At 37.0% G+C, this 15,413-nt stretch overlaps 1 protein-coding gene across 1 annotated transcript; it reads right to left on the reverse strand.

Moving 5' to 3' along the window:
* Window positions 1-3,210: 3,210 nt before the first annotated feature.
* krt18b (keratin 18b) lies at window positions 3,211-10,067 on the reverse strand. Its single transcript, XM_066663303.1, has 7 exons — window positions 9,573-10,067; window positions 7,061-7,143; window positions 6,542-6,698; window positions 5,299-5,463; window positions 5,045-5,170; window positions 3,553-3,773; window positions 3,211-3,455 (listed from the first exon to the last, which is right to left on the reverse strand). Exons 1-7 carry the CDS (start codon window positions 10,008-10,010, stop codon window positions 3,431-3,433), a joined length of 1,215 nt encoding a protein of 404 aa, XP_066519400.1. The 5' UTR covers window positions 10,011-10,067; the 3' UTR covers window positions 3,211-3,430.
* Between the last annotated feature and the right edge of the window lie 5,346 nt (window positions 10,068-15,413).

Raw genomic sequence — 15,413 nt, forward strand, 5'->3', positions numbered from 1 at the left:
CACCATGCTGACCAGTGCAGCTACCAATGTACTGCTGAGTGTTCCCCTGCCCCACACAGTGCTGTAGTGGTTAGTGGAACGAATGCACACAGAAAGCTCAGCTGTTAAAGTCATTATCAATACCCTTTTGCAACACAGTTTTACTATCGTGCAATTCTAAGCTTTGGACTTTGTCTTAGTGTTCCTGGTGCATGAACTGATCTGTCCATTGTCTGTCTATGCTTACAAACTCAAGACTAAAAGAAAAAAAAAATTGCCATTCAATTCACCCACTCTAAAATATTCCTATTCCTTGTAAGCAGGTCCGGATGGAAAAAATACAATGCTTTTAATTCACACATGGTGTTTCAGTAGGTTCACAAACACACATGCACACAAAGAACACAAACACACTTAATTACCCTACCTTCTCATTGGCCTGTACCTCCACTCTATCATAACAATCCACAAATGCTCCAAGCTGAGCTGACAGTCCTATATTTCCAGTGTATTTTCAGTCTAGGGCATGCTCTCTCGCACTCTCTCTCTCTCTCTCTCTCTCTCTCTCTCTCTCTCCCTCCCTCCCTCCCTCCTTTCTCTCTATTTCATTGTCCCTCTCAGGTTCTACTGACAACATCCACACATACCCAGACCCTCCCCCATCCACTCCTCCCCCACCCCGTCCTCTATTTTGCTTGAAAGTATTTAAGCCCATGGAAAAAGAATGCCCCTAGAAGCAACACAACAATGACTCCTTGTCTCATTTATAAGCCGTAGCTGCAAGACACTGGTTGTATGTTTGAAATCCTTACTGATCTTTATATGTTTGACCTGTTCAATTATTTTCCAGATAAAAGATTTTTGGTAAAGTCGGGAGGAAATGAAATGGTCTATAACACAGTGTCTTTGCTCCAGACACCATGGTTTTTAAAACCACATCTTATATCTTTACATCACATAGGTTATTTACATCACACAGCTCATAAAAAGGTCCTGGATGATGGGCAAGGCATGTGAGTATATGAGAGAGGTCTAGAGTGATGAAGAGATGATGACAATTAATAGATCGTTTACTTACATCCTCAGAAAAAAATGTCCTTCACAACATTCTCTTCAGAAATCTCTTACGTTACTTTTGCAGTTATCACATTTATCCACTTGAGGAAAGGGTTTCAAGCCCAAACAATGTTACAAATTACCACATAAGAGGTCTCCTACAGCCCCAAAGTATAGTGCCATTTTACAGAACCTGCATTCTATATATGTTTCTGAATCTGCTGTGTTAAATGCCAGAACATTTTGATCCTTTAAAAAGCATTCCTTATGGATTTGAGGCCTACTATAAACTATTAATCACCTTATCACTGCTGTCACTGTAACAACTAAATTTTTTTCAAATTTATTCAGAGATATATATTTTATTGATTCATTGATTGTCCATGGGGTTCTGGCATATTTTGTTTAACAGGAGCTCCTCTGTTTTATTTCTGTTGGGATCAGCCATGTCAACTCAACTGATATTGTTTTCATTCTGAACATTTTTTTGTGATTTTCCCCTTTATTATTATTTGTTAAAATATGTATATATTTTTGGTGGTGTTCATAGACAGGCCTTATAACAACTTTGTGGGTTACAATGCCAGCTAGACCCTGTAGGTGGTAAGTTCTTCTAGGTGGCACCTCAGAACAATTCAGAAATAATATTAAAGATGCATTCTTTATTAATAGCTGGATAGTCAATGTAACAAACCTGAGGTTTTCTTTTTTCAGTTTTCATCCGTGAAGGCGCTGTGAAGGAAGTGTTCAAATGGATACTGCAGTCCAAATTCAAAACAATATAGAAAGCTGTCTGTCTACTCCCCCTCTTCCCTTGTCTCGAAACTCATGGGGGTTGCCAGGTTGAGGAAAACTAAAACTACACGAATGTGCACAAGAAGAGTTCAAGAACTTTTTTCAACGTCATAGCTAAAATGAATGTGCAATAATCAACCTATTTACACAGGAATGTTTTCATCATTTCTTTAAAATGTCTATATGCTAGCAAAAGAAAAAAAAAAACGAGCCACAAGGTTTTTTGTTTATTTTTGCCTTTACATTTCCACCTAAATGTTTCACTGGGTGAAGCTGATGTTATCTTCCTTATCAATTTTCTCTTCCGCCATAAATGTCATCTTATGGGGCAGATGACTTGCTTCTTATTCGCAATGTTCATATTTACAAATTTAGTTCAAGCTTCAATGGTTTGTTTACAGAGGTAATATTGGCATTGTTCAGCATGTTCTTGAATTGTCAGTTTCATCTTCCACCTTCAGGCTACTAAGCAACACATTCCTCATTTTCTTCAAAAATTCACAGAGCTTACACTTTTAATCCTACAGTTACTGTCTGTTTCCTCACCATTTGCTAGCTCTCCAGTCTTTAAATTATCTAGTATGCTCTCTCTCTCTCTCTCTCTCTCTCTCTCTCTCTCTCTCTCTCTCTCTCTCTCTCTCTCTCAACAGAAAGAACCCCAAACTTTGAAAAGCACAAACCAAAAATGAGGATTGTTCTATTCCTGACCCATAGGTGGGTAATATTGACTTATTTGTGCTGTTTCAGATTTCTTAATGTGGAAATATCACCAAACTATCACCAAATTATTATTTATTTTTATGATGAAAACAACAGTAAATACAACTGTATTGTGTTAATATTGTATAATTTGGTTTGTGGTCATTAAAATATATTACGTATTAAGTATCAATATCTATTTAAAATAAATAATTAAATATAATTTCATAGCTGTATATTCATACTCTGAATGATCCCTGGATTAGGAACACCTAACTGATTTATTTACTTATTTGTTTTTAGTATTTTTTTTCAAATGTTCTGTCTAATTTGCCATTTTGATTTGCACTGCAGGTCAAAAAGGCACTTGTATAAGTATGGCAAAAATGTTCTAATGTACACCAGTAATTTGAAGAGCATTCTGCAAGCTAATCCCACCAGATGGCAGCAAAAATCTGACAGTCATTCACAGGGCAACATACACACATTCACTAACACCTATGGACACTTTTGAGTCGCCAATCCACCTACCAGCGTGTGTTTTTGGACTGTGGGAGGAAACTGGAGCACCCGGAGGAAACCCACATGGACACTGGGAGAACACACCAAACTCCTCACAGACAGTCACCTGGAGCAGGATATATATATATATATATATATATATGCAACACAAATACTCTTTTATTTCAGAAAATGGTTTTTATTTTAATGTCTCACTTTAAAGTGATTTAAATGATTATAACTTCACTGAAACATGTGAAGTACATGCACATGCTTGAAAAAGATGACATTTTTCTCACAGATTCAGGCAGATTTTCACATTCTGAAATGAGATAATTTTTTTTTGTGGTTTTGACCCTGTCACCCATCTCCTCTTCACCCTAAATATCTGGTCTCAGATTCAAGCCTCAAGTGCATCTTGAAGCCTGGAGAACAAAAGAAAGCAGAAACGTAGAATAGAGTCAGAGAGCCGCAGTTACTAGGTGCATCAAGCTAAATTAAAACATATTATTGGTTCCTCACTTAAAATCTCCTCCATCCAAAAGGGTCTTGTAGGTGGCAATCTCAGCCTCAAGTTTCATTTTCATGTTGAGCAAAGCTTCATACTCCTGACCCTGTTCAGTAATCTTTGCCCTCAACTGGGCCAGTTCTGCTTCCAGCTGTAGGGTAATGGTGTTGAATTTCTCCATCTCCACATTTGTTCGTAATTCTGTGCTCCGTAACGTGTCCTCCAGAGATGCTTTCTGAAATAAAGTTGCATTGGTACATTTAAAAAAAATCAATAGCAATTATAATATTGAGTTGGTGACAATTAGTAATACAAATTATGTTTTTACTAACCATTATAGCAAGAGGTCATTTACCATTTATTTTTAATAAAAAATCATTTTCATCTCTCTGTAAAAAAAACCCCCCTAATATTACAGCTTCAAAATTATTGTGATGCTCCACTGAGCTGCAATTGGAGCATAGAGCCTCTCAGTACAGCAGAAAATGCACTATGTAAGTTTTGGAGAAGGGCAGGAAAGCACTCCCACTCCTACCACCTCACCATTGATTTCTTTATAGTGCTGTAAAGATGAATTACACTACGAAGAGCACCAGGAATAAAAAAAAAAACAAATCTTATATCCTGTTCCTTTAAGTCTTCCAGTTTTATAGTTAAGCCATCCAATAGGATTGCAACAGACATTACAGCAGTTCCACTGCTCCACCCCTGATTTGAGGGCCTTATACTTTAAGACTTTCAGATGTTAGATTGATGAAGTATGTGAATGAGGATGATATAGCACCTATTTAGCACCTTTTAGAAAAGGGTTGTGTATGGCAGCAAAAATGGTTCTTCTATTGTAACAAGCTTGACATTAACAATAGAAGAACTCTTCTTGGTGCCATTGAGACCCCTATCCTGAAAGGTGCTATATCAAACCATCTAGAGCACTCTATCCATCAACACGAAGAACTCCTTTATGATGAAAAGAACCCTTTAATCATGTAAAAGGTTATTCAAGGGTCCTGGGTTCTATATAGAACCATTTTCTTTAATAAAGGACCCTTTGAAATGCCATCATTTTAAAGAGTGTATAGAAGTCACACAAGTATACAGTAAGTTTACTTCTCTTGGACAATGCATAAAACTTATATAATTGTATCTTGTGTCTACATTTGGATTCCCTGGTTACTACAGCCATCACTTTGAAGAAAAGCTTTAAATCTCTATAAATCTACAGTAGTTTAATCTCAACCACTAGAGTTATCAATGTTACTGAGAAATGTTGCATACACACCCATGTAATCATTGTGTTTTGTGGATTTTTAATACCAGGTCTTGTTTGAAGAAAAGTCTAGTTTGGTAATGTTGTGTTTGAGTGTCTAGTCTGTAGTGTGGGTGAGTCTGGACATCAGTGGCATTGCTGACCATGTAATTTGTCTTGAGTATGGTTGTTTCTAGTGGAGTTAATATCTGTGTTCATTTATGTTTGTATGGCTATGTGTATTTTGTTTGTAGCAGTACCAGGCCTTGTTGGGATGCTAGCTCTATCTCCAGAGTCTGGATTTGTCTTCGCAAGTCATTAATTTCCATCTGAGCTCCCTGTAATGCTTCTGTGTTCTGTGTCACTTCCACTTGTAACTCAGAAATCTACAGAGTGAGAGAGAGAGAGAGAGAGAGAGAGAGAGAGAGAGAGAGAGAGAGAGAATTGTAATCAATATTTTTTTCTCATTGTTAAACAAAAGCTGGACTCATGGTAAGTGGACACAGTACTGCACCTGGTTCTCATGCCACATTTTGAGTTCCTCTGCGTTCTTCACTGCCTGCTTTTCATAGTTTTCCCTCATCTCCTCCATCACTTGAGACAGGTCCTGCCCCTTTGGAGCATCTACATCTACCTGCACACCTGACTGAGCGATCTGATTACGCAGATCTGCGACTTCCTAAAGAAGATAACAGTATGTTAGACATGGTTTAGCAGTATTCAAAGAAATGAGCTTAAATATGTTAAACATGTTTTAAATGTAAGGGGGCCCTGTGATAAAGCTCACCCCTTCACCATCGCAAAGTGTAATGGTGGGAGGTGTTCTCTATGGGTAGAGTCAGGCGAGAGGCCTGAGATGATGTAAGGTCGACTCGAAATAACACAGAGGGGTTCGATTTTTGGTTCCCTTCCACCTCTATTTACACACCAGACTTTAAATTACTATTTACAATATATACACGCGCGCTCCATGACAACAAAAAATGAACAAAAACGAAACTCAAAGAGTTTCGCAGAGACAAAAAAGGATAATGACAACAAAGTCAATTGAGTCTTATTATATACACTTAGATTATGTTCTCTCGCTACGGTCTAGCAGAGTGTTTCTCTTTTACCCTTGTGTGGTATATATATAGGTAGCCCCACCCCCTATAATATACCATTCCCTAAAGAGGTAAAAGTTATTGTATCTTGGATAATCAAGTTTTATAAACAATAAAAATAACAGTGAACTAACAACTTTACCAAGATTCAATTACGGCCATGGCATGTTTTACATTTATTCATAATATCAATATTTATTAGTTAATATATTTTCCCTCTTCTAGATGCTAATTCTCCCTTCCCTCTGTGGAGAATGGCTTCAACCAGGTAAGTAAAACTCAAGAGATAGTACTCTTTTCCCTCTCACATGACCCGTCTGCAGGCGAGTAAGTACAGGTAAGTATACATATAATGGTTTCTCTTGGTGATGTGTCACAGGTACTGTACATCATCACAGGCTCCAAATTTTCAAAACCTCAGAATTGTGCTAATTGCATTCATCCTCTGTTTAATCCTGTATTATTGCTGAATTGTGATTAGTAGGAAAGATGATATGGAAAAGATCATCAAAATTCTAAGTTTAAAATTCTAGTATAATACACAATTCTTAACTGTCCCACCTATATTTACAACAGTGTTTAAATGTATGAGCATAGATCAATCTTCAAGTTACAGCAAACATTAAGTGTTAAGAGTAATTAAACATAACTCACATTGTCATGGTTTTTCTTGAGGAAGATGAGCTCTTCATTCAAGGCCTCAAGCTCATTCTCAACATTTATACGTCCAATGTTGGTGTCATCAATGAGTTTCTTCAGCCCTGCAATGTCTGCTTCCACAGACTGCCTAATGGCCATCTCATTGTCAAACCTGCAAAACACACACTGATGTTTATTAAAAGCATGTGTCTTGGTTAGGAAAAAAACAGCCTATTTTATTAGTCATTGTGGTTAATCATTTTCCACTGGAGTTTCCAAACGTATCAGCCACTGGCCCAATTCAGATGGTTATGGATCTTGCGTGTTGTGCTGGGGATTCTCATAAACTAAGCCAGCAAAACAAAATAAAATTGCTAGAATTTAGCAAGGCTGTATAAGGTTAGAACAGGAACAGGTCCTCGTGGTATGGGTCAGTTATGAGAAAGGAAACAAAAAAAAATGTGCAGAACATGCATTCCCAAAGATAGGCATTAAAAAACATTAGAAAACATGAATGGAATAGTGTTGACTCACTTGACTCTGAAATCATCTGCAGCCAGGCGAGCGTTATCAATCTGCAGAACCAGACGGGCATTGTCCACTGTGGCATCAAATATCTAATGGGAAAGCAGTATGCAAATATCATTAAACCTTTCAGAACTCTTACAATGCTTAGTTGTCTGCAATTGTCACAAAACAGCCAAATGAAATTAGCTGGTCACATCTAACATCTTCTTGACCATAGACACTCAAAAACAGCCATGAAATGGTGTACAACAGTAGGGAAACCGAGATAAAGCCGATAAAAAATCACAAGATGGAGAATATTCCTCAATGACCTGAAGTATACTAGCATCGCCTGACAAAAATATGCTGATTGAAAACGATAGTGTCAACTCGCTGCCCTATCTGCCAAAAGGCACAGGCAGACCTAACTAACTAAAAAAGTACAATTCGCCCAAATATGCCTTAATCCATTAATTTTAATGATATTCATAATTAAATGCCATGAACAAATAATTCTTTTGAACTGATTGTTTGTACTTAGTAAAAACAATAAACAAAATGCTTAAACCTTCTCTGCCATTTTTGCAGTGTATACATCAGTAATGTGAGAAGTAAATCTAATAAGACAAGATATTATGAAATACAGTGTCTATATTTTCAGGCTCCGAGGGAATGCTTTGATCATTTATGCAATTTTTTGAACCAAATTTGAACACTAAATTACTCTCATGTACTTGAGGACGGATATATATTTTTGGTATATGTGGACAAATGCTTTGTAACAGATGGTGGTTTGGCAAAATTAGGCTTGCCTGATCTTCAGTTTCTTGCCCCAGGCATCTGATGTTTTGATCAATAAAATTTAGGATATATTTTATCCTGGGTTAAGATGGATGTGATAAAATAGTCAGCTTATTACAGCACTGATTTGTCTGTTGACTATTTTTATATGTTTCTGGAATATTAGGACAGAGAAGACTGTAATAATGTTCAAATTTTATGGTGATTATCTGATATCTAGTGGATTTGAGAAAGAGAAAAACAAATGCAGGTTGCTTTTTTACAATCTCTCATTGGTTCCACAGTTGACTGTTAATGAGTTTTAATAAGTTGCTGATGTTTCTTATAGATCACAGGAATGTGGCTCATATTTATAGTCAGTATAATTTAGAAGAAAGGACAAGAATGTTTCCCCTTAAACCTTTTGTAATAATTGGGGAAGATTTGTTTGCATATATGTGTGTCTGTGTTGGGGGAGGTGAAGAATGAGCCATTTCCTCACATTAAGAACATCTGTTGAGTTTTCCATGTGTCACATCCTGGTATGATACTTAAGGAACAACTATGCTGCATTAATGTCTTCCTCAGCTCAGTACCGTACTTCATCACAAAGTAAAATGTGATGTTATCTATATTTTTAATCAAATCGGGGCTCATATCTGGGCCTTAATTTGTTTTGTCTGATATAACTGATGAAATCAAATTTGCCATCACGTTTAGAATGTCCACACAGTAACAATATGGATAAGGAAAGGATTCTGCAACAGGATGTTCAAAAATGTGCTTTGAATGTTGTAGCAGTTCCTCTTTTGCATGTCACAATGTGTGTGTGTGTGTGTGTGTGTGTGTGTGTGTGTGTGTGTGTGTGTGTGTGTGTGCGTGCCTGAGCGCGTGATCACTCCACATCTGCTTTGCATTATGACTCTGAGTCACAGAGAGACTGGGGTGTTGGAGCTTCTGGCCATTGAAAAATTTTGCAAATGCTCTAGAAATGCTCACAAACATTCAGCTTGTTTGTGCCCATCACCTTGGCAACCCCAACCTTAAAACACATGACCAACATCAGCAGCTTTGTGGACGTGTCCTTTAAGAATGGAATGACATAGAATGGCTAGGAATAACAGAAGGAGAAATGCAAGGGAGACAAAGCATGAAAAAGGCCATGTGCCCCTCCCTCCATTCAAAGGCATGAAACTTGAGAACCCCTTTTCTACTAATGTCTCTTAGTCTGTGCAAAAGAATTGGGAAAAATACCCCAGCCTTGAACATCAGGAAAAGACAAAGAGATTTAACATATTTAAAAAGGTTTTAAAATTTCTCACACTATTACGTTGTGTAGGTTTGTGGCTCGGGGTGTTTGTTAAATGCATATAAGTGAAAATTATTGTTTTCTTTACACGCACTGTAAAGTCTCTCACTGGTTTATGCTAATCATTACCTTCTGCCTGTGATATATTAAATGGTTTAATTTTAAAATGCTACATATACATTTGTGGCCATATCTTGAGTATTATTTCTGTAATACAGTAGTATCCTTTATGAAAAATCAACATTTTATGGATGCCATTCAAAAGTGTAGCTGTGCTCTGCATTTATATTTGTATTATACCACAATAGATTTTATTTTCAAATGAGATGTCTTTTGTATGTATAATTATGTCATAGCATTTTATTTTATGGCAGTATCTGTGTTTCATTATCACAGGTGCTGGAATGATATGAATGGAGGTTTTGTCCTTCTTCCTGCAGCAACTCTTACCTTCTTCCTCAGGTCATCCACGATGGCGTTGTACTTGCTGTAGTCTCTCATGTCTGGTCCTGCCTTCTCCATGGCCTCTCGGATCTTCTTCTCCAGCTTACTGTTCTCCTTCTCCAGCTTGTGCACTGTGGCCAGGTAGGAGGCCAGACGGTCATTTAGGTTCTGCATTTGGCCCTTCTCATCTCCCAACGTATGCCCTCCTGTGCCTGCGGCTGCTCGGAGGGACCCAGACCCAGAGGCCGCAGAGCTCACCTTAAAGGCTGAGCTGGAGGAGATGGAGCCTCCCAGAGGAGCAGACCTCAAGGTCCCATAGGACGAAACAGAGGAGATCCGGGTTCCCTCACCTCCTGCTCCTCCATACGTGCTCATGGCTCGGTACGCCACGGGTACGGAGCGGGTGAAGGACACATGAGAAGACATAGGTGTGTAGTAGCTCATGGTGATGGAGGGATGCAGGAAATGGTGACAGGAAACTTGTGCACTCTGGAGCAAAGACAAGGTCTCGAGAGCTGTGGGTTGTGCAGTGCAACCTTTTATACTCTGCCCACTACTTGGGTCCCTCCTTTCCTCACATTCAAACACACTCTGGTCAGCTAGGTCCCTTCCCACATCCCCAAACTTTTTTCTTTCCTCTTCAGCTGGCCCTGCCCACATTCTCATATGTCATGCCCTGACTGCTACACTCTCTTCACCACTCGCTGTTCCTTTCTCTTTGTCTATAAATTTGTCTCTATCTGTCTGTCTGTCTGTCTGTCTGTCTATCTACATATTTACCCTTTCATTAGCAACTGAACACACACTTAAGACTTATTAACCAGCTGCTCCAAATTACTAACTGCTGCATTACATGTCCAATCATTTACAAATGTTAGTGCTACTTAAGTAGCATCCATGACTGACACTGCTAACACACCCAGCTTGCCACTAAACTTCAGGAAAAGAGTTGTTCAGTATAATGGCAAGTTTTGTAGCAATAGCACAAGAGTAGCTGGTAACAAGGCTAAGAGGGAAATATTCTAATATTTCTGAACAATATCTATTACCACTACTTGTCCACATACACTGTATAAACGAAACATTGTGCATATTATGTGCATTGCAACACTGTAGTTCTTGCTTTTAAAGCATTTTAAATATTCCATTGCATCAGGACATCATGGGAAACTGCACACTATTTTGTATGTGGATCCCTTTTTAAACCCCAAATTCATTCTTTTGTCCAGTCAAAAAAATAAAAACATTTGAACTATTCATCTATATACACACTAATTAAAATCATACACGTATTTATGTCCTATATCGATACATTGAAAATCAGTTGGACTGATCATGCATTTAGAAGTTTTTTGAATATGGACTAAATGAGAACTGTGACTGCTCCTGCAAAAAAAAAAATAAAATAAATAAATAAAATAAACATAAAAAAACATCATCAGTTTGGCTTACATAGTGCCCAGCCCAGACATAGTTGTCTAATTATGTGATGCTAGGTCTAAAAATAAAGACTGATAAAAGCTAAAAACTGATAACATTTCAATTTGCCCAAAAATGGCACACAAACCATGGTTAACTCGCTGTGTGAGCAGACTGGAGAGTATATCTGGACCGTGTGAACCTATTCTTAATATTACACATTGAACACCTATACAATGTGTCAGCAATCTCAAACTGTGCATTGTTGTGTTATAAATAAGAAGTCATTCAAATATCTGTGTGATCTATGTAACAGCATAGTCAAATGTCTAACACACCCAGGTTAGGAAATGTGAGAAGTTTACATAAAACACATCTGAAAGCAGATCTCTCTCTTTCTCTGCTGAGAAATATAAAGACTGATCTGTTCTTTCGTATCCACAATTTCTAAACACAATGGGCTTTATGGAATGTTGGCAAAAATCAGAAAGTTTAGAGTAAACCGAATGTCCTCACATCATATTCAGTTCACCCACTAGATACCTCTCCTCATTACAGGACTTTAACCCATGACAAAAAAAAAATAAAAAATAAAAAATCATCTTCCCTAAAAATAGTAGGTTTCACATGCAAAAAAGTATATATAATAAGTAAGTATATACAATATAAGTAATATATGAGAATATATGCATATAAATACATATACATAATACAATATAGAATTATAATATATAGACAGAAACATGCCTGTTTTTTGGGAACAACCTTTAATATTTTGACTACCAAGCTCTTCATCACATCATATGACTTAGGGAAGCTTTAACAGTTGAGGCTGATTCACAGCAGTGTCCTTCAGGGTAGTGTGTGTGGTGAGAACTTAAAGAAGACTTTCTTTCTTTTTCCCTATTCCTTTCATGTGATTCATTTGTACTCATTCATTCTCATTGCTGCCTTATTCTGTGGAGCCTTTGTCCAAACCATTATAATTAGTGTCAGTGTGCGCAGTGTACTTTGTACTTCAGACTAGAACATTTAATTGGACAACTGAAAAATATTGTTGTAGAATTGTATTTTTCCATTTTTAAAGATACAAGTAATTTATTGTATGTAACAATATAAAGTACATTGAATTTCATAAATTATATACTGTGTTTATTTAAGAAGACATGTTCTAAATTTGCTTGCAATACATAGACTTATATATGTCAAAATGGAGAAGTAGTGAGATATGAACAGTGCACTTATGTGGTTGACACAGAGCCCATACCAGCCTAACCCACACACATAGGAATGCTTCACCACAATTAAAAGTAGACACTGGAGCCACACAGAGGGAAGAGAGAGAAGGAAGAGAGAATGAATGAGATAGAAAGAGAGGAAATGGCAGAACTGTGAGTCACACTCTAGAGAGAAGTTATGTTGAACCACAGTACTCCCCTACAAACCCTACAGCACACGCATACCAGCGAGAAAAAGGAAGTCATGCAGATTTCAGCCTGAGCCTTTTCTCCTCTTGAAATGAAAGAATGCTGGAATCAGTTCAAACTGCGTAGTTAATGCAGACTTTCGTGAGACAAGACTGTGTCCTTGGCAGCTGCTTTCAGTGGAGCTTATTTTATTGGGGTTTTTGGAGTCTCGAATCTTGACTGTAATTCTACCCTTTCAGCCACAGCATGGAGAGAGCATTGTCTGAAACATGAGAGTCAGTAGGCAAGTAAAAAACAGAAGGCATCTGAAGATTAGTCCTCTGAAGATTAGTATTTTTACATGTAAAATTAGTATTTTACATTTAGGATTCCTTTTTTATTAGCTATATTGTGTTTGTTGTAGAATATAAAAGAATGTGGAGGTATTTTTAATATAATTAGAAGAATTCCATAAAAGTGATTCTCTAAACATGCCACTGATTTGTTGCTAATTATTAATCTATTGATTGTTTTATTGATCAATTGTAAGATTATACCACTTTAACAGTCTTTGGCTGTTTTTCGTGATCCCAAGCAACAACCTAAACTACAGAAGCAACTATTTAGCCTCCATAGCAACCACTAGAAATAACATAGTATCTTAGCAACATCCAAAAAAACTACATGAGATACCATAGCAATTGCCTAACAACACCATGACAACAACCTAGATCATAGCAACACTGTAACCCTGCAGCAGCCTCTGGATATTTGATGGGACTGATTAAGCACAGACCTTTACTAAAGACTTCCAATATCTATACCGATTCCAAGGTAGCTTCCAGTTTTAAAGTAAACCTATATTGTTTATAATTTGTTTGACCAGAGGAGGATGGGTACCCCTTGTGAGTCTTGGTTTCTTCCAAGGTTTCATCCTCCAGGTTTGAGGGAGTTTTTCCACTGTTTCCTTTGGCTTGCTCACCTGGGGATTTTCATTAAAATTTTTTTTAAAGCTGTAAAGTTGTTTTATGACACCATCAGGTTGTAAAAATTGCTATGCAAATACATTTGACTTGGTTTTGCTAAAAACCTCATAACAATCACTTCTACCTCAAAAACGTGGTAGATATAGCAGCAGTTTGTAACATCACAATAACCATTTTGGATACTATAGAAACCTATTTTAATGTCTGTTTATACTATAACAACCACCCAACCAAATCTTAGTCATTTTAGTCACACAGTAGTAACCACCTAGCAACACACAAACAATTCAGAGGAACTATTTAAATTGTGCAATCACTTTTTTCATCAATAGTTTACTGTTATTATTTATATCTATGTAGTCCAAAGAACAACAACAATAATATAATATTAATTTTCAACAAAGTATAGAGTAAAGATTATTAGAATTATTTAGAACTACATTTTGGTATGTTAAACTCTTGTTACCTAAACTTTAATACCACAGCTCAGATTGCTATTTGAAAGTTGTTGTAGCTTGATATCTAGTGCACTCGATTCATTAAAACGAAGCTTTTAAACTTGGTTCAGAAGAGATTTGTTGTTACTTCTGCTGACTAGAGGAAATCTAAAACGAATTGCAGCACTGTTCGCACCCACTGAGGGGCGCTGTATGCACAGAACTGAATTATTGACTGAAAGACAGCTGAAGGTTATTGGCAGATCTGCTGCCCTCTAGTGGTGCAATGCCTGCACTAATAGGAGTAACTCATGGGCCTCTAGTTGTGTTTTTCAAATTTAGACCTGGAAGCCTTTTCTGCATATTTAATCTTCCTGTATTAAGACATGTACCTCAGCTTTGGAATGGCTTGTTAATTAGAAATTCAACTGTGTAACTGTAGGTCCAAAAATGGGTTGGCACCTGTTTTTGTAACATTTCTTTTGAAATGAATGGAATTAATGTACTTAGTTAATTAATTCGTTCATCCTTATGCATACAATAGTACAGTACAATAGTCAGAAATATCAGTTCTCTAGAGTGAGAGGTTTATGTATCAAAAGGGCATTGATATCAACATTGAGTGGAACCTTACATTGAAGCTCATATTCTGCGTCTTCATCTAATAACATTTTCACCAAATGCATATGGTCAACACTATACTAATGAGACATTTCTGGATTAAGATTGAACTTGTTTACTTTTCACAATTTAAATGTGATAATTGTAAATGACCTTTTTTCACAAACTAGCTGTTGCTGTTGTAACAAAACCTGCAGTTTTTAATTTTTTATATAATATAATAGCTGCCAATAACGATCTTACCAAGTTAAAATGCTTAGTTGCTTAGAATATAATCTTGTTACTCTTCCTTACTTTGAGGATTAAGATTTTAAGTCCCTTTGTAAAGGTACTTGTCTGGGGATTCAGTTTTTGTGCCAAAATTGAAAATATGGGTATAATATATACTGCATTGGTAAAGAGTGAAAAAATCTATTCACATATATTTAAATGGATATAGCTTTCATTTTATTTCAAACAGACTGTGAGATCCGGTGATAAACATACCACCAGAAGAACAAAGATCAGAGCAGAAAAGAAAAAAACTGTGGGTGGATGTGTTAATAGATACTTTTAGAGTTTATAGGGACAAATAACTGACACACCCAAACTGAACTTTGATCTTTAGCTTCTTTGCTGTAAAAGTCTACTCCTGTACTTTGTTAATGCTCACCAGGTTATGGCAGATGCTGCCTAGCAACAGGTATGGTGTCGACATCACTTCAGCCATGGATAGGTTGTCTTACAGAAGATGAATGTGTACAGATAAGGTAAGAATGTGTAATTTTGGTAAACACAGTATATGTAGAGACATGAAGAGGAGTAATCCCACCATTACATTTGACAATCAAAGAACAAAGTCATGGGTCCAGAAAAGTGTACTTGATTTACTAAACCTGAGTATCAAGCACCAAACTTGAATCCAGCACAAAGTGTGTGTGTGTCTGCTCAAGACATGGGTCCAGGATAGTAAATGTGGGTATGACGCAACTGAGCATT

This window comes from Hoplias malabaricus, chromosome 3, assembly GCF_029633855.1.
Source record: "Hoplias malabaricus isolate fHopMal1 chromosome 3, fHopMal1.hap1, whole genome shotgun sequence".
NCBI classification, from domain to species: Eukaryota; Metazoa; Chordata; class Actinopteri; order Characiformes; family Erythrinidae; genus Hoplias; species Hoplias malabaricus.